Below are 26,843 nucleotides of genomic sequence, written 5' to 3'. Positions count from 1 at the left end.
TTGTATGTAACCATCTGCAACAAATCTCTCTCACTTAGCATCATGTTTCTAGGATTTCTTCAGGTAGTTGGCTGTAGCTGTATTTGATTCATTTCCATTGCTGTGTAGGATTGCATGTGTAGATACCACAATTTACGCATTCATTTTCCTCCTAATGGACATGAGGGTTGTTTCCAGGGTTTTGCCATTATAAATGATGCTACATGTACATTCTTGTATATGTCTCCTGATGCTTATATGTATGAATTTCTCTAAGGTTTATACTTAGAGATAGACTCACAATTTTCCAAAGTGGTTGTAGCAATTAGCCATTAGCAGCATCTAAGAATCCCTGCTGATTCATATTCTCACCAACGCTTGTCATTGCCCAACTCCTGTGGAAAATGTCATTGCGATCTTAATTTGCATTTTCCTGATTTCTATAAGGTTGAGCATCTTTTCTTCATGTTTATTTTCCATGCATGTTTCCTGTCCTGTGAAATGTTTACTAATATATTTTGTTATTTTTAAATTGGGGTGTTCGTCTTTGTATTGATTCACGAGTTCTTTATGTGTTCTGGATGTAATGTTTTTTTCTTTATTTGTGCTATACTATGTTCTCTCAGTTTGTAGCTTGTCTTTTCAACAATTAGAAAACAATAATAACTTGAAGGAAAGAGACTCTATGCAAGGTGAGAAACACTTTAACAACCACAACACATTATTAACATGCTCAAAAAAAAATTGCATCTATGAAAAAAGAACAAGATACTACAAAAAAGGAATAGAACAAAGAGCTCTGGGTAGATGACAATATTAAAGGCTAAAAAAAGACACATGGTAGGAAGGTTGAAGAAATCTTCCAGAAAGGAGAGAAAAAGATTAGAAGGTGAAAAATTTTAAGAAGTGTAAGGCACCAGCCCAGGAGGGCCATCATCTGGGGGCTTCTCTGCACCTCTCCTGTGCTGGGTCCCTTGCTTCCTAGATCGCATGCCTTTCTCTTTCTAGATTCAGCCCAGGAGGGCCTATATTTGAATAATTAAGGAGTTCCAGAAATAAAAAATGAAGAAAATTGAGGTGAAAAAAATCATCATAGAGGTAGGTCTAGAACATTTTCCCCAAATTGGAGATCATGAGTTTCCAGAATGCAAGGACCTTCTGTGTGGCTAGCACAATGAATGAAAACAGATTCACTCCAAGACACACTAAGGACACAGAGAAAAGCCTCAAAGCTTCCAGAGAGAAAGAACTGTGCTCCTACAAAAGATCAGGACACAAAATGGCACTGGACTTTCCAACAGAAACTAGAAGACAATGGACAAAGCTTTCAAAATCCTGATGAAAAATTATTTCCAGCTTAGAATTCTATACCTAGTCAAACTACCGTCAATTAAATGTGGAGGTAGAAAAGACTTTTTAGAAATGCAAAGTCTCAAAAAGTTTTGAGAAAGCTACTGGTGGGCATTCCACCCAAATAAGATAGTGAATCTAGAAAGAGAAAGGCACGTGATCTAGGAAGCAAGGGACCCAGCACAGGAGAGGTGCAGAGAAGCCCCCAGATGATGGCGAAGGGGATTCAAGGATGAGAGCTGAGCAGCAGGCCTTGTCATCAACAGTCCAGAATGGGGCTGTCAGAAGTCTGCAGGGACTTTCTATGAAGATATCGGTAGAATCCTTAATGTGGGTGATTGCATTAAGAGATCGGCACAAGCGAAGATGAGTCTGGGGAAGAAGAGGGGTGAATGCATAGAAAACTAAGCAAAAAATAAAACAAACAAGCAAAAAAAAAATCAATTATTAATTCCTTGGAAAACAAAGTTGTGCAGGAAAAAAAATTAATCACGGCACACTGTGAATACTCTCTATTTTGTCATGATCACATAAAAATCTTTTCAAATCACATAAATAAACCATATTGGAGTTTGATTCACAGAGAAAGAGTGTGTGCGTGTCTGCATGTGTGTGTCTGAGAGTGCTGGGGTGTTGTGTGTGAGAGCTAAATCCTCATTTTCCATGGTGGGAAAATATAGTGCCTAAAACGGAAAGATCAAGCAAAAGAAAGAAGTGTTTTCTTTAGCGATACGGAGGTAAATACCAAAAGAATCAGTTGAAAGTGGTTGCCTCTAGGGAGAGGGAAACGGAGGCGGAAAGAGAATGACTTAAGTTTTTCCTAACAAGTCTTGCAGAACTATTTGACTCTTTAAACTGTGTGCAAGTAAAACTTTGATAAAATAAAATAAAAACTAAACCAAAACAAAGGCAAAGTGAGCATTGCTGAGCTGCCCCTAGAAGGCCCTGTGACATGGGCAGTGGGCACCCGGGACCTGGGTGACGTCCAAGTCACCTTGAGGAATGCCCATTATCATGGGTGATGTGGTCAGGGCTCCTGCCTTCTGTCCTTTCCCCCCAGGGCAAATGGGGAAATGCAGAGCTGGGGGACCCTTAGTGCAGAGAAACACATCTGGATGGACAGAAGAACATTGTTTATTTGAATAGCCGTGCATTTATTTTAATGTGTATTGGAAAAACATAATTAGCATATCAAACTAGGGATTTCATGGATATTATCGCTTAGGATGGAGCTGTTGTTGTCAGATGCCCTCGAGTCGGTTCCGACTCTTAGCGACCCTATGCACGACAGAACAAAACACTGCCTGGTCCTGATCCACTCTCACAATCGTTGTTATGCTTGAGCTCATTGTTGCAGCCACTGTGTCAATCCACCTTGTTGAGGATCTTCCTCTTTTCCGCTGACCCTGTACTCTGCCAAGCATGATGTCCTTCTCAAGGGACTCATCCTTCCTGACAACATGTCCAAAGTATGTAAGACACAGTCTCGCCATCCTTGCCTCTAAGGAGCATTCTGGCTGTACTTCTTCCAAGACAGATTTGTTCGTTCTTTTGGCAGTCCATGGTATATTCAATATTCTTCGCCAACACCACAATTCAAAGGCGTCAACTCTTCTTCAGTATTCCTTATTCATTGTCCAGCTTTCACATGCATATGATGTGATTGAAAATACCATGGCTTGGGTCAGGCACACCTTAGTCTTCAGGGTGACATCTTTGCTCTTCAACACTTTGAAGAGGTCCTTTGCAGCAGATTTGCCCAATGCAATGTGTCTTTTGATTTCTTGACTGCTGCTTCCATGGCTGTTGATTGTGGATCCAAGGAAAATGAAATCCTTGACAACTTCAATCTTTTCTCCGTTTTTTCATGATGTTGCTCATTGGTCCAGTTGTGAGCATTTTTGTTTTCTGTATGTTGAGGTGTAATCCATACTGAAGGCTGTGGTCTTTGATCTTCATTAGTAAGTGCTTCAAGTCCTCTTCACTTTCTGCAAGCAAGGTTGTGTCATCTGCATAACGCAGGTTGTTAATGAGTCTTCCTCCAAACCTGATGCCCCGTTCTTCTTCATATAGTTCAGCTTCTCGGATTATTTGTTCAGCATACAGATTAAATAGGTGTCGTAGTGAAAGAATACAACCCTGACGCATGCCTTTCCTGACTTTAAACCAATCAGTATCCCCTTGTTCTCTCTGAACAACTGCCTCTCCATCTATGTAAAGGTTCCTCATGAGCACAATTAGGTGTTCTGGAATTCCCATTCTTCGCAGTGTTATCCATAGTTTGTTATGATCCACACAGTCGAATGCCTTTGCATAGACAATGAAATATAGGTAAACATCCTTCTGGTATTCTCTGCTTTCAGCCAGGATCCATCTGACATCAGCAATGATATCCCTGCTTCCACGTCCTCTTCTGAAACCGGCCTGAATTTCTGGCAGTTCCCTGTCGATACACTGCTGCAGCCGTTTTTGAATGATCTTCAGCAAAATTTTGCTTGCATATGATATTAATGATATTGTTCTATAATTTCCACGTTCAGTTGGATCACCTTTCTTGGGAATAGGCATAAATATGGATCTCTTCCAGTCAGTTGGCCAGGAAGCTGTCTTCCATATTTCTTGGCATAGACGAGTGAGCACCTCCAGCGCTGCATCTGTTTGTTGAAACCTCTCAATTGATATTGCATCAATTCCTGGACCCTTGCTTTTCACCAATGCCTTCAGAGCAGCTTGGACTTCTTCCTTCAGTACCTTCAGTTCCTGATCATATGCCACCTCTTGAAATGGTTGAATATCGACTAATTCTTTTTCGTATAATGACTCTGTGTATTCCTTCCATCTTCTTTTGATGCTTCCTGTGTCGTTTAATATTTTCCCCATGGGATCCTTCACTATTGCAACTCAGGGCTTGAATTTTTCTTCAGTTCTTTCAGCTTGAGAAACTCCGAGCATGTTCTTCCCTTTTGGTTTTCCATCTCCAGCTCTTTGCACATGTCATTATAATACTTTACTTTGTCTTCTCAAGATGCCCTTTGAAATCTTCTGTTTAGTTCTTTTACTTCATCAATTCTTCCTTTTGCTTTAGCTACTCGATGCTCAGGAGCAAGTTTCAGAGTCTCCTCTGACATCCATCTTGGTCTTTTCTTTCCTGTCTTTTCAGTGCCCTTTTGCTTTCTTCATGGATGATGTCCTTGATGTCATCCCACAACTTGTCTGGTCTTCGGTCACCAGTGTCCAATGCGTCAAATCTATTTTTGAGATGGTCTCGAAATTCAGGTGGGATATACTCAAGGTCATATTTTGGCTCTTGTGGGCTTGCTCTGATTTTCTTCAGTTTCAGCTTGAACTTGCATATCAGCAATTGATGGTCTGTTCCACAGTCGGCCCCTGGCCTTGTTCTGACTGATGATGTTGAGCTTTTCCATTGTCTCTTTCCACAGATGTAGTCAATTTGATTTCTGCGTGTTCCATCTGGCAAGGTCCATGTGTATAGTTGCTGTTTATGTTGGTGAAAGAAGGTATTTGCAATGAAGAAATCGTTGGTCTTGCAAAATTCTATCATTCGATCTCTGGCATTGTTTCTATCACCAAGGCCATATTTTCCAACTACTCATCCTTCTTCTTTGTTTCCAACTTTCGCATTCCAAGTACTAGTAATTATCAATGCATCTTGATTGCCTGGTCGATCAATTTCAGACTGCAGCAGCTGATAAAAATCTTCTATTTCTTCATCTTTGGCCCTAGTGATTGGTGCATAAATTTGAATAATAGTCGTATTAACTGGCCTTCCTTGTAGGCGTATGGATATTAACCTATCACTGACAGCGTTGTACTTCAGGATATATCTTGAAACGTTCTTTTTGATGATGAATGCAACACCACTCCTCTTCAGGTTGTCATTCCCAGCATAGTAGACTATATGATTGTCTGATTCCAAATGGCCAATACCAGTCCATTTCAGCTCACTAATGCCTAGGATATCAATGTTTATGCATTCTATTTCAGTTTTGACGATTTCCAATTTTTCTAGATTCATACTTCATACATTCCAGGTTCCAATTATTAGTGGATGTTTGCAGCTGTTTCTTCTCATTTTGAGTCATGCCACATCAGCAAATGAAGGTCCCCAAAGCTTTACTCCATGCATGTCATTAAGGTCGACTCTACTTTGAGGAGGCAACTCTTCCCCAGTCATTTTTTGAGTGCCTTCCAACCTGGGGGGCTCATCTTCCAGCACTATATCAGACAATGTTCTGCTGCTATTCATAAGGTTTTCACTGGCTAATGCTTTTCAGAGCTAGAGTGCCGGGTCCTTTTTCCTAGTTACGGCACTGGGTTTTTGGGTATTAGTCTGGAAGCTCAGGTGAAACCTGTCCTCCTTGGGTGACCCTGCTGGTATCTGAATACCGGTGGCATAGCTTCCAGCTTCACAGCAACACACAAGCCCCCACAGTACGACAAACTGACAGACACGTGTCTGTCAGGATGGAGCTAAGTCTGCTAAATGAAAGGAATTAAAGGGAAACACTAGGATAACAGTAGAGGAGGTAAGTGAAAAAGGAGAAAGTCCTTCAGGTGGAATGGGAACGACTGAAATCGGGGCCTAGTTCAGCACCTGTGTTAGGGATGGGAATCCTAAGGCCAGAAAGTGGAGGTACTCTTCTAGTGCCCAACAGTAGGCAGTGAAGGAGGCAGCTGTGATCCCAGCCCTCCTGAGAACACACAGCCATGACGAAGGAAACCAAGGCTGTGTCCTGCTCTGGCTGTTTGCTCTGTAACTCTGAAATGCCTTCATCCTCTCAGTGCCTGGGGGTCTTCCCCGGTAAAATGAAGGCATTCTGCAGCTAATAGCAATCATGTTAATGATAACTGTAGAGAATCCTTATGGAGTACTTACACACTATGTACCAGAAACAATAACAATAGCAAACACCTGTATAATGTAAGTACTATGTGCTGGACCCTGTTCTAAGCACTTCTGATACCTTAGCTTCTATAACCTACAAGATAGGCAGCCAGCCTCCAAGACTGCCCCCAGTGATTTTTGCTTCCTGGTAGTCACACTCCTGTATTGTCCCCTCCCACATGGAATAGAGTTGACCTGTGTAATCAATAAGATATTGCAGAAATGATGGAATGTGACTTCCATGGTTGGGTCAGAAAAGACACGTGACTTCCTCCTTGCTATCTCTTGCTCACTCTTGGGCAAGTCGCTCTGAGGGAAGGCAGCTGCCATGTCATGAGGTCACTCAACAGCCCTATAGAGATCCATGGAGTGAAAAACTGAGTCCTCCTACCAAGAGCCAGCAAGACCTTGCCAGCTATGTGAGGAAGCCAACTCAGATCCTCAAGGCCCAGTTAAACCTTCAGATGACTGCAACCTCATGAGAGACCCTGAGCTAGAAGCACCCAACCAAGCTGCTCCCAAATTCCTGACCCATAGAAACTGTGAGGGATAATAAACTTTCATTGTTGTTTTAGATGTAATTTGTTACATCGCAGTAAATAACTAATACTATTGAGTACTACTGTTGTCCCCATTTTATAGATGAGAAAATTGAGGTGTAGAGAGTTCAAGTAACTTGCCCCAGGTCACAAAGTTAGCAAGTAATTTAAATCTAAGAGGTTTGGATCTTTATAAAGTACACATAGTGAATCAGAACCCCTCTTTTGCAAAAATCAAGAAACTCTGCTTAGTCCGGAGAGAGAAAGAGACACAAATTCAGACAGTGACAAAGAGAAATTGGTAATTGGCTCCCAGTTAGCATGAAGGATTGGGCTACACTTTTGTAAAATGAAGGGAGTGGACAGTGGGAAAGCTCTCCTGCCCTTGCAGCTCAGAGGTGATTCACTCAGGGCTGCTGGTTCTACCCCTGACTGGGCTGGTGACACAGCTTTGGACGCCTGAGGTTGGGAATCCGATGCCTCGGAGTAGCTCCCTGTTATGGATTGAATTGTGTCCCCCCAAAGTGTGTGTCAACCTGGCTAGGCCATGATTCCCAGTATTATGTGGTTGTCCAGTATTCTGTGATCTGATGTGACTTTCCTATGTGTTGTAAATCATACCCCTATGTTGTTAATGAGGCAGAATTAGAGGCAGTTATGTTAAGGAGGCAGGACTCTGTCTACAGAATTAGGTTGTATCTTGACTCAATTTCTTTTGAGATATAAGAGAGAAGCGAGCAGAGAGGAGTGGGACCTCATGCCACCAAGAAAGAAGCACCGGGAGCAGCTCGTGTGCCCTTTGGACCTCGGGTCCCTGCGCTGAGAAGCTCCTAGACCAGGGGAAGATTGATGACAACGACATTCCCCCAGAAGTGACGGAGAGAGAAAGCCTTCCACTGGAGCTGGCACCCTGAATTTGGACTTGTGAGACAATACATTTCTGTTTGTTAAAGCCATCCACTTCTGGTATTTCTGTTATAGCAGTACTAGCTAACTAAGATAACCCCTCTCTGGGGCTTTTATTACCCTGTGTTGTCACCGTCTATTCTGGTCTAGCTCTGCTCCCAGACCAGAGATCCTCAAGGATAGGAATGGAGTCTTGTTCATGCTCTGCTCAGACAGAGCCAGCTGGGGGAAATGGGTGCAGAGGGAATGGAGGCCTCTGTGGGGGCACTAGGTATGCTCCCAGGGACCACCTGCACTGCCCTGGAGAAAAACTCATTTGGTCTCTCCTGCCTTTAACAAATCATCCCCGGGACCCAGCAAGGACCAGGGTGACCAAGGCTCTGATGTGAGGAGCTCACCTCTGGATGGTAGATCCAATGACAGCTCAGTGTGTTCAGAGAGATTAAGACACACAGCACTGCAGGAGTCCACAGGAGCTGGGAGGACCTCTGTGGAGGAGGCTGGAAGGCTTTCCAGAGGAAAAGGTGTTTGAGCTGAGGCCCAAAGGATGAATAGAAGTCAGCCAGTGCAAGAGTGTTCTAGGCAGAGTCCAAAAAGCAAACCCACTGCCATCGAGTCAATTCTGACTCATAGCAATCCTATCGGACAGAGTAGAACTGCTCCATTGGGTTTCCAAGGCTGTAAATCTTTACAGAAGCAGACTGCCATGTCTTTCTCCCACAGAGGAGCTGGTAGGTTCAAACCACTGACCTTTTGGTTAGCAGCCGAGCGCTTTCACTACCGTGCAATCAGGGCTTGCTTAGGCAGAGAGTACAGCCTAGCAAGGGTGTGAAGATCTAACTTTGGAAGCAAGGTGAAGGAGATCTGTGTGCATGGGGTGGGCTGCTAGCCACAGTTGCTGGGTCTCTGGTGGCCCTAGAGGCTGAACATGGAGGCTTTGGAGGGGCAGTGTGTCATGCTGACAGCAGATGGAATGTCCCCTATCTCTTTCTTGGGGGGATTTCATCGCACTTGGAGTTGGGTTTGAGCTAGTAAATGGCAGGGCCAGTATTCAAACCCAGACGGGAGAACTGAGAATTTTTCTGGGCATATATATTAATTCCAGTGAGGGGCAAAGAGAAGAAAGCTCGGCCCTTGGAACATATTCTCATTAGGTGGATATTGAAGTCCTGGCGCAGCCTCTAATGCCCAGGTGACTTCCTAGCCTCACCTGGCCTTCTTTATCCTATGCTAACTCAAACATACTGGGTTGCCCACCCTTGGATTTCCAAACAAAACCCTCAAACCTGACTCCAAGTGCATCTGGACCCAGGTACCTGACAGTTAAATGAAGACATGCATTCGATTAAACTTATGGAGCACCTACTATGCACCAGGCACTGTTCTAGGCCCAGGAATACAGTGTAGAAATAGACAGTGTGTCTGATGATGTCTGTCTCCTCACAAGTCAGGGACCTCCCTGGGCTGGCACCATCTCTGATGCATCTCTGTTGCCCCTAGGCTGAGCACAAGGTTGGCACATGGTTGTTGAACAACTGAACAAACAGGGGGTGGAAGGGAAAATGGGAGAGCACCCTGCTGGGCTGTCTGGAGGGCTGCCTGGCCAGAAACACCTAGGGCCCTGCGCTCCTCTCCATTGCCACAGGCTGCCCTTTGGGAGAGGTAATAGGGGTCAGGAGGCTGCTGATGAGACAGGGCGCTTCCTGGCCTGGGTTTACAGCTCCGGAAGCTCTTTCTCCCATCCCTTTGCCTTTTTATCGGCCAATGCCCTCACACATCATTCTCATTCTTGGATAGAGGTTGTGCGCTTTGGGGCCCCGCACACAGGGTAGGTGGCTGAATCTAAGGTTCTGGTCCCTGCACTCTGGCATGAGTGAGGTGGGGCTGCGACCTTCCAGAGGGGGCGCCTTCTCAATCCCGCAGAGGCCATCAGGCGAGGAGAGGTATGCACTCCCTAGCGGCAGGGAGGGCGCCTCACTTTCGTGGACCCGCACCGCTCCTGCCCTTCCCCATCGCAGCAAGGATTACCCGCCGGTCCCTCAGATAGTCTACCCCTCAGTCTGGCCCCGTGGAGAGTGCTGAATGAGAATAAATGAACAAAGTCTATGCCCAGGGCCAAGTCACCTGCACAGATGCACAGAGACTGAGAAACCAGCTAGACGGACGTGTAATAATATCTGACCCGAAGCTAATGAGCGGTGCAGAGGTCCTACACTGCTCCCCCGCCCCAGCTTCTTTCTGATCACACGCATCTGGTACCCCAGACATCTCCCTACACACTGCAGAGGCCTGTACGACCCGAAACATCATTTCCCCTTTAGCCAGACTCACTCCTACATCTCCCTCAGCCTCGGATCGGCCTGTCACCTCCTCCAGGAAGTAGGTGCTGCTTCCCCTGGCCTCGTGCGATCCACCGGGAAGAGGCCTCGCCTGGCTCCTTCTTACGTCTGCAGCGCCCAGCACGCGCGTGGGTCTAGAGCAGGGTCAGAACGCCTGCTGAGGGAAGAAGTGAACGAAGGACAGGAGGGCGGAGGAGGAGGAGAGGAGGCGGCAGGAGGAGCATGGGGCGGAGGCGGCAGCCGGAGGTGGTGCGCGCGCCGGCGGCGGCCGCCCAGGGCCGGGGCCGCGCGCCCAGCCTGAGCCCGCCCCGCCGCCGAGCGTCACGGAACCTGCTTGAAATGCAGCCGAGGAGCCGGGGCGGGCGGCAGCGGCGGCGTCGGCGGCTGGGGCAGCGGCAGCCCCGGCGCCGTGGCGAGGACTCGGCGGGCTGAGGCGCTGCGGCGGCAGCGGCGTGGGGTGCGCGGGGCGCGGCGGCCGGAGCCCCGGGCCCGTCATGGGCCTCCAGGAGCGGGGCGCGCTCCGGCCGCTGGCGGTGCTGCTGCTGCTGCTGCTGCTGAGGCTCCAGCATCTCTCGGCGGCAGATCCGCCGCGCGGCGGCCAAGGTGCGTGCAGCGGGTCCAGGCTCTGCGCCGCCTGAGCCGTCAACAAAGCGCGGTCGGGTGTGTGGGGTGGGGGGCTGGCTGCGGCGGGTACCCGGAGCTCGGGTCTGGCGGGGGATCCCGGGTGGGGCAGGCTCCTCGGGACCTGGCTGTTCCTTAATTTGCGCTCGACACCCCTTCCCCCATCCCGCAGCCCCCTGGTGTTGAGGGCTCTGCTCTCTAGACACAGGCTCGTGAGGGACGGGAGCAGCTGGGGCCTGGCCGGGAACTTTGTGTGCGGGCGGTCATTGATGGTTTTGGGTTCCCTGTGTGATTCTGGTCGTTGGGGTTTATTTCACACGCGCGCTCCGCCGCCGCGGAAAGCGGAGCCCGGCGGCTTCACCCGCCGACAATGCGTTTCCGGGGACCCCTGCGAGCCGCGGAAAGGGGCTGCATGCGAGGGGGGATGTGTCCGCGGCTCCCAGCGCGTGTGTCGTGGCGTGTACGGAGGGCTCTCCATGGCCTCTGTCAGCGTGGATTAGACCGTGGGCCGTGTGTGCGGGAGAGCGTATCTAAATGGAGGGTATAACCAAGTCCTGCGACACCAACTGTAAGTGTGTGCCCGGCCCCACTGTGCCCAGAAGCGGCTCGCCATTCCGAGGGACCCCTCCCAACCTCCCCTCCCGCCGGATCGAGGGTGCCTGAGGCCCCCCAGGTTGTTAGCCCCGTCATCACCCCCTTTTCTTCACCACTCCAGCAGACCCTTCCTTGCGGCTAGGGCTGCATGGTGGGGAGCGGGTCTCCAGCCGGTAGTACCGATTCACTCCCACTCTCCTTGGTCCTCCGCGCAGAGCTGGTCAAGGAGTGCGAGGAGAACCAGTTCCGGTGCCGGAACGAGCGCTGCATCCCTTCTGTGTGGAGATGCGACGAGGACGACGACTGCTCGGACAACAGCGACGAGGACGACTGCCGTGAGTGGCCAGCCGGGGCGCTCGGGCCCCGGGAGGGAGAGACCCGTGGGGGGCGCCATGCTCAGCGCGCACGTGGCACAGCTGCCGCGGGGCCACCTGTCCTGGCGCCACAGCCTAAATCTGCCGCCGGGAAGTCACCTGGACGCCGCCTCCCTCGGGGCCAGGTGGCTTTTAGCGACCGGGCAGGAGCAGGGGCCAGGCAAGTGCGAGGGTGAGCTGGGGGCAGAACCCGGGCAGTGTGGCCCAGGAAGAGGGCGAGCAGCACCCGAGCCGCAACTGCGGGCGGGCACGCAGCAGTCCCTCCACGCTTTTCTGGCTTCTGGCTCTCGAACCTTCCCAGACTCCCGCCTCGGGCCCAGCCGGACGCACGCGGGTTTTAAAGTTCCAAGTGGTAGCTCCGGGCTGCGGCGCGCTCCTTTTCCTGGTTCGGTAATTGTGAATGAATGGGCTCCCCGGGGCCCCTGATTGGCTAGGCGAGGACCACCCCATAGGCCCCCGTGGCCTGAATGGCCAATCGAGGAACGACCGATGTTTAGTACTCCGGCGCCCTAGATGCTGAGGGCCCTGCCCTGCCCTGCCCCGCCCTGGGCATACTCGCGAGCGCAACCCGGGAATAGTAGGGGTGGGCGGGGCTCGAGCGCCGGCTGCCCCTGCTTTTATGCCGAGTCACGGTGAAGACCTCTTTTATGCCACCCTGGTTAGCGGACCGCACTTTTCTGCCTGCCTCGCCTGGGCATGAGTCATGGGGCGGCCAGGAAGGAGAGGCCAGGAGAAGGAGTTTGCTTCCTGCCCGAGGCCTTGCGGTGTACCCGCTGCTGTGTGTAGGTGGCCGGCTGCCTTTGCTGAGCGTGGTGTTTGAATACCGGGGCGCAACTTCTTTTGAAGCTCCCTCGCGGGGTGCGCGCGGTTTTGGGTGTCTGTAGAACCCCAAGCGAGTTAGCAGGCAGTTGCCTCAGTGGAAGGAGCGTGGTTCTAGAACAGAAGAACAGGGCTCTTCTACAAACCTAGACTCAGGTGATCGTTCATTCATGGTTCCTGAGCGCCTGCTAGGAACCATGCAGCACTGGGGCGCTCCGGAAAACAGGCCCACCACGCCAGCCTGGGAGCACAGCATGTGAGGGAGGAGAATGACGGTGGTGGACAGAACCACAGCTCGCAAACTGCACTGGAGGGGTGCAGGGACTCCTGGACAGGGTCCCTCTCCACCGAGTCCACCACTCTTGTATCTGCCAGCCAGCCTCAACCACGGTCACTCTCTCTGACTCAGTTCAGTCCTGTGATTCGAGCACATCTTTCCTACCTCAGTTTCCTTACCTGACCACCTGGGCTAATAATTCCTGCCCTGGAAACCTCACAAAAGGTGCCCCCCCCATCAGTTTTAGTAATGTAATCAGAAATAATGAGACTAACAAGTGTTGACTGTTAACCGTGCCCCTCATTTTGGGAAGTGCTTAAAGTTTTATCAACCTTATATTGAAGATTATTCACTCTTCAAAACAGTCCTATTTTACAGATTGAAAAACTGAGGCACTGAGAGGTTACATGCCCCACAGCTCTTGAGCTGCTAAGTTGAACTTAGACCTCTGACTCCGGAGCTCTTAGCTTCATTGTGACCCTGGTCATTTCCCAGTGCTATTAAAGCTATGAAAATGGCTGTGCCTGGGGAAAATATTCATATCCAGGAGTTTTTCTTCTGTGGCCCCTTTACCATGGAAATATAGAGAATGAGGCAGGAGAAATAAGAAACAGTTACTGGGCTGGTTTCATACCTATCTCCCCAGCTCTTCCTAACAACAACCTTGTGAGGGTGGCTGTGGAGAGCTGAAGCTTTTCCATCATCCCATTTTATTGATAAGGATGCTTGCTCAGAAAAGTTGAATGGGTTGCCCAAGGTCATACAGCTCAGAATAGCGACTTGGCCAGGCTCTGTGCCTGCTTCCTAGGTTGGAGGCATCTTGAGCGTGCTACAGCTGGGGCATGTGGTATGGAAGGATCCAGGAACTGGAAAGTCGGACTCTCAATGCTGGGCCAATTGCTTTTCATTTCCTGATGAGGCCTGGGCAAGATGGAGGAGTGAAGTAGGGAGTGGCTGGGTGACCTAGGTAGGGCCCCGGGAGTGCCGATGGCCAGTCTGGGCTCCTGCTTTGGTTCTAAGATGGATGGGGTGAAATCACAGGTGGAGAATGATGTCAAGGACTTGGAGTAGAAAGAATGAGGGTTTTGCTGATGGTCGTTGTTAGTTGCCATCATATTGATTCTGACTCATGGTGACCCCATGTGTACAAAGTAAAACCATAGGGTTTTCAGGCTGTGACCTTTTAGAAGAAGCAGATCACCAGGCTGTGTCCCAAAGCATCTCTGAGTGGGTTAGAACTGCCAATCTTTCGACAAGTACTCGATGGCTTAAGTGCTTGCACCAACCAGGGACTCCTTTGCTGGCAAACCAAATCCACTGCTGTTGAGTCAATTCTGACTCATAGCGACCCTATAGTAGAACTGCCTCATAGGATTTCCAAGGCTGTAAATCTTTACGGAAGCAGACCGCCACATCATTCTTCCAGGGTGGCTCGTGAGTTCGAACCCCTGACCTTTCACTCAATAGCCGAATGATTTAACCAGTGGGCCGCCAGGGCTCCTTATTTTTGAAAAATACCAAGTATTATATAGGCTGTATACAACTTCACTTTTCTGAGCTTCAGTTTCCTCATCTGCCAAATGGAAGTAGCTGTCCTACCACCATAGGTTATACATGCAGAAAGTCTTCACACAGGGCTGGTGAAGAGGAGGGAATTGATAAGTTCCCACCTCCAGGGCCTTAAAAGAGACACCTAGTAGCTCTCAAAGGAAATCTCGGTGAAAGAGGGGTGTGGGGGCTTTGGGTGGCTATGTTAGGGCCAGATGTGTGAAAACGTTTTCTTCATTTCCTCCTTCCCCATCTGGGGGTTTTCCCGCCATTCTGGGCCACCTATCCAAACTGAGTTTCTTTTAACTGCCCTCCTGGTAAAGCTGCTGGCTCCTCCCTGAGCAGTCTCCCTGCCTCACGCCTTCTTCCTTCCTTCAGCATTCCACACTCCCCACCCCATGCCTGCTGGAAAGGGCCTGAGCCACCCTAGCTGTGTACTTCTCTGGGTCTACAAAACGGGGATTGTAATTTGTAAATAAAGTCTGCGTAAGGCAAAATGAGGTCAAGCTCCCAAAGGGGCCAGAATGTAGCTGGTGAATATAGAGAGGCTGAAGGGAGGGTACTTTTGTGTTGAGGCCAAGGAAGGCTTCCTGGAAGAGGAGGCAGCTGAGTGAGGCCTTGAAAGATAGTAACTAATACAATTCTCTCAGTTTATCGTTTTAAAATAAGTGGTTTGTTGTTGTTACTGTTAGTTGCCATCAAGTCAATTCCAACTCATGGCAACCCCCTAAGTTACAGAGTAGAATTGCTCCATAGGGTTTTTTTTATTTTAATCTTAGCGGAAGCAGATCACCAGGCCTTTTCTTCCGAAGTATCACTGAGCGGACTCAAATCACCAGCCTTTAGTTGAGTGCAAACTGTTTGTGCCAACTAGGGACCTAAACAGCCCCCATTTTATAGAGGAGAAAACTGTGGCTCAGAGAGGTGAGGTGACTCCTCTAAAGTCACAACAGTTCTTCAGGATTGGAGCTGGAGCTGGAGCTACCCTAACCTAACCAGTTGCTGTTGAGTCCATTCCAACTCATGGCAACCTCCCTGTGTGTCAGAGCAGAACTCTGCTCCATAGGGTTTTCAGTGGCTGATTGTTCAGAAGTGGACTGCCAGACCTTTCTTCTGAGACACCACTTGGTGGACTAGAACTGCAGGTGAATGAGTTAACTGTTTAGGAAAGCCTTTCTAAGTCCTGATCCTCCTCTGTAGTGGGTGGGACTTGGCCCTTTGGAGACAGAAGCAGGTGATGCTGGCAGGATGTGGAGGGGAAAGGCTCATGGGGCTTCAGTTTCCAGCTCAAAGGGCCTTCAAAGTGGAGGAAGAGCTGGCAGCCAGAGGGTCAGGCCCAAGGAAGCTCCAGGGGTGGCCTGGCCAAAGAAGCAGTGTGGGACTCCTGGCCGTGGACCTGGGTCACGTAGACCAGCTGGCCCCTCGGCCTAAGTTTCCTGTTGCTCCTTAGTGTCTGGGGGCAGAAGTGGGGGTTCTAGACTCTAGCCAGCCCTTTACTCCCAGAATAACAGCAACAGTCATAATTAACACTTGACACTGAGCACTTGACATGGGCCAGGTGCTGTGCTCAGATTTTACGTTACCATCTCATTCCTCTGCCAGTAAGATACGGTAACCCTATGAAAGCCAGTACCCAGTGCTGCCAAGTCAATTCCGACTCAGAGCGACCCTATATGACAGAGTAGAACTGCCCCATAGAATTTCCAAGGAGCACCTGGCGGATTTGAACTGCCGACCCTTTAGTTAGCAGCCGTAGCACTTAACCACTACCCTATGAAGTACCTGCATTATCCCCCTTTTACAAAGTCAGGAACTGAGGATCACCGGGATCAAGTATACAGCCCAAGGGCATATAATTTTCAAGTGAAATTGCTGAGGTGAGAATGCCTGCAGTCTGGCTGGTGACTTTGGGCAAGTTCTCTCAGCCTCCATTTCCCCATCCTGAAGAGACATCTCAAGGCTTCAACCCCTAGTCCCCCTCTCCTCCCCCTCCACCACAACTCTAGGAAGACTTCTATGCTTGTCTGTGAACCACTGGGTAGACACAGGGTACTGTATGGTGTTCTGATATCTCTTTTCCCCCCGCTCAGGCTTCTTAAATCGCCCTTGTTCTCCTAGCCCCCATCACCCCTCCACCCCAGGTTTAATAAAAAGGAGCCTCAGCGAGGTCTCCCACAGCTGAGAGTTCATTAGCCGACAAGGCCAGGCTGCAGGCTCAAGACAGCCTGCTGGGAAGCAGCCTTGTAAATAATTAAAGCTCGGCCACAGCTCTTGGCTGGGGCTGCTGCCGTGTCTGGCCTTCAGTGTGCAGCGTGGACTCTGCCCGGTCCTCACACCCCTGACACCTACCCAGCTGCACCTCCTTACTCTGGATAGTCATCATACAGAAAGTGCTGCTTCTCTCTGAACCTCGCTTTCTTCATCTGACCAGGCAACTCACCCATTCAAAATCCTTTTGGGTCTCCCAAGGACCCATAGGATAAAGTCTGAGCTTAGACTCCTCTCCCTTTGGCTGTCTTTGACCAGCTCCTGTTGCCCACTCTGGCCTCCAGCCTCTTCCTGCCGATGCCTGCCTCTTCCTATGAGCCTGAAACACCAAGCTGCTTGTAGCGTCTGTCACACTTCTCACCTTGCTACTGCTTCTAACCTCCAGGCCTTTGCATATGTATTCCACCTGCATGGAACACTGTCTGCTCCCTTACCTGGCTACTTTTTTGTCATCTTATAAGATTCACTGCTGGTGTCACCTCCTTCAGGGAGACTTCCTTGATACTCCCTCCCCCCAGACTGAGATACAGGAGTCCAGTAAGGGAATTTAGGATCCCATGCGGAAATGACAATTCAACAGGGCCCTGAGTTATACAGGAGACCCTGGTGACGTAGTGGTTAAGTGCTATGGCTGCTAACCAAAGGGTCAGCCGTTCGAATCCACCAGGCACTCCTTGGAAACTCTGTGGGGCAGTTCTACTCTGTCGGTTGCTATGAGTCAGAATCGACTCCATGGCACTGGGTTTTTTTGGTTTCTGAGTTAGACACACCTGGTTTTACATCACAGCTGTCACTTCCTGGCTTAATGACCTTCTAAGGGTGTTGTGAGAATTAAGTAAGATAAAATGTCTGGAAAGCAGCAGGTGTTCCATGAATGGCGGTGAATATGATTGTTCATTGAGGTCTCCAGGTACCTGTTCTTAAGGGTCTCTACAGGCCACCCAGGACCCCCCTTCATCCTCTGACTCCACCTGCTTAACCAAACGTCTGAAGGGTCCCATAGCTTGTGGTTTGCCTTGGCTAGTGGTTTGCCTGGCCTCAGTGCAGGTTGTCCCAATGCCATCCAGCCCCAAGATGGACCTGGGAGTGGCAGAGAGGGCCCCAGGGAGGGGCTGGGGGAAGAAATGAGTCAAACAGGCCTGGTTGGGTTCCGCGAATAAGTGGCCTGAGGCCCTGGGAGTGGCAGGGAGTGTTTTCCTTCAGGCTATGTGGTTCCTGTCTGGTAGGCTGTTCCTGTCCGGTAGGCTGTTTCTGTCCCGTCTGGCCTTTCAGCTGCTTTCCTCCTGGCTGTGTCTGGGGAGGGGAAGAAGCTCTACAGCCCCATGGCCCTGACCAGTGGGCCCCAAGCTTCCTCTAAGCCCAGGTCTGAGCCCCTGGGGCTGGCCCCAGCAGGCCTCGGGGGTATTAGCTGAAGGAAGGAATGTACTCTCCCATAATCCCCTTCCAGAGCCCTTGGCTTTCTGAAGCCTGCTGAGGCCCAAAGTGCCTGATACCCTGAGGGCTAATTGCCTCCTTCCTTCCCAGTTGTCTGCTGGAGGCTGACTTGACAGTTTTCCATCCTTGGGGGATGTCAGTCAGGAGCAGGTGAAGCCAGAGAGACACCCTGAAGGGGAGGGTGAGGAGAAAGAGAACTGAGAGGGCTGTTAGGCCAGGTGTTTGTGCCAACACACACCCATCGAAGGATGTGACCAAGTGGACCCTCTCCTTGAAGCCAGTCCCAGGCCTGTGGGAGGGTTGTGGGGCTGTGTCTTAGGGGCTGTTGAGCCAGGTCCCAGGACCCCAGTTCTAAGCTGCATTGGTGACACCTGTCCAATGAACCCCACATAACCAAATCACCCAGTCTTTGAAGGCCTGACCAAGATGCCACCTCTCCCAGGTCACTCTCCCTGACCTTTCGTGCTCCAACCCTCTAGCCCCTGAGCTCCCACACATCCTTGTTCTTCCCTCAGTTCCAGATCCTTCTCTGCCAGCCTCTTGCTGGGCAGTAGGGATTCCACAATAAGTAATTCTCTTGAGGGAGTTGCTAGTAACAGTTATTGGCTGCATACCCCATGCCTGGCACCATGCTGGGCAATTTGCATTCATTAGCTTTGTTACTTGCAACTCTGTGAGGGCCATTTGCTTATTATTCCCCTTTTAAAGATGAAGAAACTGAGGCTCAGGAAAAAAGTGACTTGGCCAAAGTCCTAACTGTCAAGTGGTGGAGCCAGGGTTTGACCCAGGTTTGCCCTCTCTGGAACCTGACTCTTCCTCAAGCTGTTCCTCTCTGAGCTCTGTCCACACTGGCCGGGTCAGAGGGTCCAGCACTTAGAGGGTGTGGAACAAGTGGATGAGTGGCCCCAGTGTCCAGAAATGCCACCCTCAGCTATGAGTTTCTGGTTTAGAGGGTGGAGCTGGGGAGCAGCCCTCTTTTCTGGAGACCCCACAGAGCCCCAGCGTGATACTGCCTTTCCCAGCCTACCGTGGGCATGACCCTCCACAGTTTTCAAAGGCCTCTCTTGGCCGTTGCCTGTGAAGTGATAGTTACTGTTCCTACTGTACAGATGGGGAAACTGAGGACCTGACAATAGGTCACTGAGGCAGGTGGCCTCAGGGAGCATCAGTCCCAGTAGCTCTAGAAGTGTCATCCCTCATTAACCGTCCTTCCCCAGAGAAGTCCAAGAGCCCAGGTCACCAAGACCTTCCTGAGTGAGGTCTTCATTTCCTTGAGCCTTCCGTGCAATTCTTTGTACACACTGCTCCCTCTGTCTGGATCATCCCTTCCTGATTCCCACCCATCCTTCAAAGCCCAGCTCAGTGCCACTTCCGTGAAGCCTTCCCCCATCTTCCTGGTGAGATCTAACCTCTCCATGTCCACATGCCCGTGGTTTTGTGTAAATTTGTCATAGCCCATCTTAGGAGCCCCAGGGTGTTTGGGAATGTCTGTGAGCAATTTGTGGGGGACACCACAGGGCCTGGCACAGAGGAAGCACATGGGGTCTGGTGTGTGAATGAATGAATGGAACTTGGAGGAAATGTCACCCCCCTTTGAGGGTAAGAAGCTGATATTAGGTAGATGTGGGGGACCCAGGGGCTTATGAGAAGGCCCTGGCCACTGCCCTGTCCTGAGGGTTCTTGAAGCTGGATAAAGGAGCTGGGAGTCCTTTAGGGACTGTTGTCAGGCCCCCTTATTGGGAACTGGGTCACCTAAAGCCCAGAGAGTACTAGTGACTTATCTGCAGTCACACAGGGCCTGGGTTGCATCCTTCACCCAGGCTTCTCAGCACTTAACCCTGCAAACTAGATGCTTTTCCAGGCTCCAGGCTTTGGAAGGTGAAACCAAGGCCCCAGTGGCCAGAAATAGGCTCTGGGTAGCAGCAGGGACCCTTTCTCAGGACTAGGATGTCCTCAGTCCCTGAGCAGGACTGAAATCAGAACAGTGCGTTCCCAACTCCAACCCACTGCCACCCCACCCTCTCTCTTCCCTGTAGGATCAGGGAATAAGGTGTTCTTTAACTGAGGGGTGGGCACAGGCCTCTTGCAGCACAGAAAGGGCTTTGGGCTCCCATGCTGGGGGACTTCAGGTCCTCTACCGCCCCTGGCTGCCTGCCCCTTGGTTTCTGGGAACTCATCTAATATAATGTTCATATTAAGAAGAGTTAATAGCACGTTCTCTGCTGGAGGCTTTCTCATGCAAGACCTTCTTCATATAGCGCCTTGAAGTGTTGTGACTGCATTTCACAGGGGAGAGCTGAGGCTCAGAGAGGTGAGGCCACTTGCCCCAGGTGGCCCAACCGGTCAGTGGCAAGGCTGGGCCAGGCCTCTCTGGCTACAAAGTCTGACGCAAATGAAGGGACAGGAGACGCACTCACACGTCCCAGTCAAAGCAGCACGTGTACACATGGGGTGTGCCTTGGCCTCCCTCCGTTTCCAGGCACTCCAGGCGGCACTCTTTGCCACCCTCTGCCAGAGGGTGTACTGGCTCCCTTCTGAGCAATGCTGGCCCCTGAGGTGCCCTCGGGCAAGAGCTGGGCCCCTGGGCAGCAGCTTTAATTACTAGCCTTACTCTCCCTGGCTCTTCTCAAAAACTGCCCTAACGTCACAGGCCCTAGGAATAGCCCAGGAGCCGAGCTCACTAGGAGGGGCTGATGACCTTCAGGGGAAGCCCCCTCAGCCCTGACTGTGAGCTCTTCACTGCTTGTGCCCAGTCTGACATCTGGGTCCCTGGTGGGGTCTAGCCTAGGTACCCCGAGCTGAGAGAGCTGGGCCTGGCCACTTTGGGGACGTGGAACCCAGTGTACTCCTGGGCTCCTCGGAATGCCCTCTGGTGACTAGAAGAGTCACCCAGCAAACCAAGGCTGTGGGTCTCTCAGGTCCATGTGTTCCCCTGAGCCATCACTGCCCCCACACACCTGCCTCTTGGAACATGGGCTGAAACAGAGCCCAAGGGCCAGGCTGCCTATACTGCCAGTCTGGGAGTCCATGAGAGTGGTCATGCAGCCACGTCATCCTCCTCTGGTCACTGGGCTTCAGGCACCACAAGGGACTTTATCCCAGCTGCCTGGGAGACAATCATCTCAGTGTGTACCAGTTATGACCACCTTGTGGCCTATTTCAGTCTGCACCTCACAGGGAGGCAGGCAGTGCAGGGGTTAATTTACTAGCTGACTTGAACTCAAGGAGCCTCCATGTGTGTCAGAGTGTGTGTCAGAGAAGAACTGTGCTCCAAAGGGTTTTCAGTGGCTGATTTTTCAGAAGTAGATCACTGGGCCTTTCTTCTAAGACACCTCTGGGTGGACTCAAATGTCTAACCTTTCAGTTAACAGCTGAGCGTGTTAATCGTTTCCACCACTTGTAACAAGAAACTCAGACAATACAGAAAAGTAAAAAAAGAAAGGTAATGCTCAACCATGGACACACCACCACATGGGCAGAATGTCCATCCCGAAGTTTTTTTCTATATGTGACCTGGCATACATGAGCGCTTTTTTTTTTTTTAATAAAAACAAAAATTAGGTTGTGTTATGGCAGTTGTTTTCTCCCCATATTCTACGGGGCTTTCCACATCCATAATGATGGATCCATATCATTGCTTTAAAAGGCTTGCAGTATCCCATTGTATGAATCTTCCGTAATTCAGTGACACACTCTCCCGTTGATGGATGCGTGTTTAGGTTGTTTGCACTTTTATTCTCCTGTTCTACAGAATGCTGGAATGGACATCTTTGTACTATATCTTTGTGCATTTGTCTGAATATTTCCTTAAAACAAATTCCTAGGAATGGGTTTGCTGAGTGTGTGATTTTCATCCTTGCTGTGTTGCTCGCCATGGAGCATGTTTTCCCACCCCACACTCCCTGTCTGCCACTTGCAGCCCCCCTTCCCAGTAAGGCAGGCAGCCCACAGGACCTCGCCCTTCCCTGAGCACAGGGTCACCTTGTCCTGGCCCCATGGAGCAGACAAAGTAGCCAGGTCAGGCCACAGAAAGCAAGGCAAAGAGAAAGGACAATTGTGTTCTGGCTCCAAGGACTCCCTGCCCCCACCAACAAAAAGCAGAAGGGAACAAAACTGCTCCTTCGTTTGTCTCAAGATATTTGTAGCATCCATCTCCTCTGTAAGATTGTACTGTTCCGTGTCTGCCCCTAACTTGCTGCGTGACCCTGGGCAAGTGGCCCCCCCCCCCCGCCGAACTTCGTTTCCCCTCCCACCCATAGGTCCTTGCTCCACCTGCACTGCAACCAGCACTCTGAGCAGCACTTCTGCCTGGTGATGGCCTGGAGTGGGGGACTTGTGGCCCTTGGAGCCCCTTACTGTCTGCATGGTGGGCCCGGAGCGGGGAGAGCGTGGCCGGAATGGTGGGGTGAATTCTGGGCAGGCAGACATGAGGGCAGATGGACTTTTAGGGTCCGTTTCCAGAACTCTGAGGCCCAAATTCCTTGGGCCACTTTCTCTTCTGGCTTCTTCCTGTGCCCATGACTGGGCTGGATGCAATGCAGTGGTAGAGAAAATGGAGTCAGGCCCACCAGCCCTGTGACCTACTAGCTGGAAGACCCTGGCCTGGGACTTAAATTCTGAACTTTAGATCGTTCATCTGTGAAACAGGGATAATGAGTCTACCTGACGGTGGGGCTGGGCTGTGCACATCTGCCCAGAGCCCAGCCCAGAAAATGAGTATTCCTGGTCTCTTCCCGAGCCCCTGAATCCTGCCCAGGGAACAGCTGAGTAGAAGGGACCATCAGCAGCTTTCCTCTTGCTCCACCAAGGACACAACAAGAGGGCAGCTGCTGACATAGCAGCAGGAAAGATTTAGGTCAACTGGCCAGCTGGGAGGATTTGGCTGCCTGGGAGAACAGCAGCTTCCTGGGTTTGGAAGATTCATCCAATCCCACTCCCATCTGCATTGGGGGCCCCTGGGTGCCTGGTTCCCGGGTGGCCTGGGGAAGCTAATCAACCAGAGGTTGCCAAGGAGAGCTGGTTAACTGGCCAGACCTAGTGCAGTTAGTTATCCAGGAGGGGCCTTGGTTCACCATTGGGTCCAGGTTAACATCAGATAGTTGGCAGCCAATGAGAGGCAGGGAGTCCCTGTCAGGCCCAGGTTAAGAGGCCAGGGAAAGGTGGACTTCCCTGGTGGCTGTAATCCAGGGACATTCAGGCCATTATCCTTCCCTCCCCCTCACTTCCTGGGCCCTTGAACTGTTGTCTGCTGTTCCATGAGCCTCGGAGCCCTTTTGTGGCTGCGTGCACAAGCACATGTGTGTGTATATGGGGTATGTATACGTGAGAGGAGGTGTGTGCAAGGCAGGAGGCAACTGTCCTGGACACACGGAGGCTGCTGGGCCAAAGCGACATTCTTCCTCCCAAGCCCCACCAAGGCGGTGGAGCCAAAGCCAGAAAGCCCCCACTGAGCTGTTTGTACGGGGAATTATTTGTAGCTGGATTGGAGCCAGCAATCTCTGTTCCCAGCCTGCCCCCTGCTACGGCAACCTCGTCTCCCCAGGCCACAGCCCCAGCATGCTGTCTGATCCCCACCCACCCCCACCAAAAGGACTGAGGTCATTATAAATGGCTGAGGCCCAGGTACCAGGGGACCTCAGCCTCTGCCCCAACCCTGCTGAATGGCCTTGGGCAGGTCTGACCCCTTTTGGGGTTTCTGCTCATTGGGACTGAGGCACCTCCAGGACCCTCTCAGTCCCAATTCTCCATGATTCTTTTCTGCTGAGAGCCAGGGCATTCACAGGAACTGGAATCCTGCCCACGGCCAGGCCCCAGGTGTGGGGTCCAAGGAGCTGCCCCTAGCTCCCCAAGGCACAGGAGGCCCAGGGTTGGGAGCAGGGGCCAGGGGCTGTGAAATCTAAACCCACAAGGCCCCCAGATCTGAGGCCCCGCCACAATCCCTCACACAGGGGACGTGGCCTAAACCATATACGCAAAATCAGAGCTGTTTATTGGCAGAACCTACATCCAGCCAGGGGTTTTTTCCACTTGTTTATTTTTTCACTGAGCTCTGACTGGGCCTATTTTTTAAATATCTGTGGAAACCCTGGTGGTTAACAGCTACAGCTGCTAACCAAAAGGTCAGCATTTCGAATCCACAAGGCTCTCCTTGAAAACTCTATGGGGCAGTTCTACTATGTCCTACAGGGTCGCTATGAGTTGGAATCGATGTGACAGCAACTTTTTTTTTTTTAATGAGCGTATGCTTTATACTAGCTGTGTGTGACTCTCTTTTGCCTCACCCTCCCACCTCCTCTCTACCTACCCATCCTACTGCCAAGTGGTTCAGGGGCCAGTGTGGCCTCCACACTGTCAACCAGACCCGGGTTCCAGTTGCAGTTCTTTCACTTCCTAGTTGGAGGGTCCAGGGTGGGTCTCTTGAACTTGAACCCCAGATTCCCACTCCATGTGATATGGGTAATAAATAATTTCGGGCTTGTGTAAAGTACCCGAAACCTCATCAGCCTCAGTGAGCTGGGTCCCACTGGGCCCGTCAGTTCTTCCTACGCTATTGAATTGGACCACACCAGAGCAGAGAGGTCCACCAGCCTATGTGGTTTGAGCCCCTGCTCTCTGTGCTGCCTCCTCTCCCTGGCCTTAGGCATCCTCCCCTTTGGAGAGTCTGTGCTGAGTTCTCCCTTCTTGCTGTTTGTTTAACTGAACCATGTTGCTAGTTGCCCTTCAGGCTCTCAGCCCCACCATACCAGGAACCAGGCAGCCTCACCTCGTCACTGATTTGCTCTGTGACCTCGGGAGGTCCCTGTTCCTCCCTGGGCCTTAGTCTCACCATCTGTACAGGAAAGGAGTTAGAATTAGATTAGTAGTTAAAGTCACTTTGGGCAGCTTTTTTTTTTTTTCTTTTTACTGTGCTTTAAGTGAAAGTTTACAAATCAAGTCAGTCTCTCACATAAAAACTTATATATACCTTGCTACATACTCCCAATTACTCTCCCCCAATGAGACAGCCCGCTCCCTCCTTCCACTCTCTCTTTTCGTGTCCATTTTGCCAGCTTCTAAGCCCCCCGTGTGTCTGTCAGTTTGTTGTACTGTGGGGTCTTGCGTGATGCTGGAAGCTATGCCACCAGTATTCAGATACCAGCAGGGTCACCCATGGAGGACAGGTTTCAGCTGAGCTTCCAGACTAAGACAGACGAGGAAGAAGGACCGGGTAGTCTACTTCTGAAAAGCATTAGCTAGTGAAAACCTTATGAATAGCAGCGGAACATTGTCTGATATAGTGCTGGAAGATGAGCCCCACAGGTTGGAAGGCACTCAAAAGGTGACTGGAGAAGAGCTGCCTCCTCAAAGTAGAGTCGACCTTAATGACGTAGATGGAGTAAAGTTTTTGGGACCTTCATTTGCTGATGTGGCGCAACTCAAAATGAGAAGAAACAGCTGCAAACATCCATTAATAATCGGAACCTGGAATGTACGAAGTATGGATCTAGGAAAACTGGAGATCGTCAAAAATGAAATGGAATGCGTAAACATCGATACCCTATGCATTAGTGAGCTGAAATGGACTGGTATTGGCCATTTTGAATCGGACAATCATATAGTCTACTATGCTGGGAATGACAACTTGAAGAGGAATAGTGTTGCATTCATCTTCAAAAAAAAAAACGTTTCAAGATGTATCCTGAAGTACAAAGCTGTTAGTGATAAGTTAATATCCTTACGCCTACATGGAAGACCAGTTAATACAACTATTATTCAGATTTATGCACCAACCACTAGGGCCAAAGATGAAGAAATAGAAGATTTTTATCAGCTGCTGCAGTCTGAAATTGATCAACCATGCAATCAAGATGCATTGATAATTACTAGTACTTGGAATGCGAAAGCTGGAAACAAAGAAGAAGGATGAGTAGTTGGAAAATATGGCCTTGGTGATAGAAACAATGCCGGAGATCAAATGATAGCATTTTGCAAAACCAACGACTTCTTCACTGCAAATACCTTCTTTCACCAACATAAACGGCGACTATACATGTGGACCTCGCCAGACAGAACACGCAGAAATCAAATTGACTACATCTGTGGAAAGAGATGGTGGAAAAGCTCAATATCATCAGTCAGAACAAGGCCGGGGGCGACTGTGGAACAGATCATCAATTGCTCATATGCAAGTTCAAGCTGAAACTGAAGAAAATCAGAGCAAGGCCATGAGAGCCAAAATATGACCTTGAGTATATCCCACCTGAATTTCGAGACCATCTCAAAAATAGATTTGACGCATTGGACACTGGTGACCGAAGACCAGACAAGTTGTGGGATGACATCAAGGACATCATCCATGAAGAAAGCAAGAGGTCATTGAAAAGACAGAGAAGAAAGAAAAGACCAAGATGAATGTCAGAGGAGACTCTGAAACTTGCTTTTGAGCGTCGAGCAGCTAAAGCAAAAGGAAGAATTGATGAAGTAAAAGAAGATTTCAAAGGGCCTCTCGAGAAAACAAAGTGAAGTATTATAACGACATGTGCAAAGAGCTGGAGATGGAAAACCAAAAGGAAAGAACATGCTCGGCGTTTCTCAAGCTGAAGGAACTGAAGAAAAAGTTCAAGCCCCGAGTTGCAATAGTGAAGGATTCTATGGGGAAAATATTAAACGACGCAAGAAGCATCAAAAGAAGATTGAAGAAATACACAGAGTCATCGTACCGAAAAGAATTAGTCGATGTTCAACCATTTCAAGAGGTGGCATATAATCAGGAACCCATGGTATTAAAGGAAGAAGTCCAAGCTTCTCTGAAGGCATTGGTGAAAAACAAGGCTCCAGGAACTGATGCAATATCAACTGAGATGTTTTGACAAATGGATGCAGCGCTGGAGGTGCTTACTCGTCTATGCC

General features: G+C 50.2%; 1 protein-coding gene across 18 annotated transcripts in view; it reads left to right on the top strand.

Moving 5' to 3' along the window:
• The first annotated feature begins 10,342 nt into the window (after positions 1-10,342).
• The window catches only part of LRP8 (LDL receptor related protein 8), a 92,767-nt gene continuing 76,266 nt past the window's right edge, over positions 10,343-26,843 (top strand). For 17 of the 18 annotated variants that reach the window (XM_049879300.1, XM_049879301.1, XM_049879298.1 and 14 more), the window contains exons 1-2: positions 10,343-10,622; positions 11,450-11,569. In XM_049879300.1, the coding sequence (XP_049735257.1) occupies positions 10,514-10,622; positions 11,450-11,569 (229 nt within the window). In that variant the 5' untranslated portion in view covers positions 10,343-10,513. The remainder of the gene's footprint in view (positions 10,623-11,449; positions 11,570-26,843) is intronic. The other variant, XM_049879283.1, reaches the window with a different exon arrangement.

This window comes from Elephas maximus, chromosome 3 (assembly GCF_024166365.1).
Source record: "Elephas maximus indicus isolate mEleMax1 chromosome 3, mEleMax1 primary haplotype, whole genome shotgun sequence".
NCBI lineage: Eukaryota > Metazoa > Chordata > Mammalia > Proboscidea > Elephantidae > Elephas > Elephas maximus.
The sequence above is the reverse complement of the archived record's forward strand: the minus strand, read 5'-3'. Positions and strand labels throughout refer to the sequence as shown.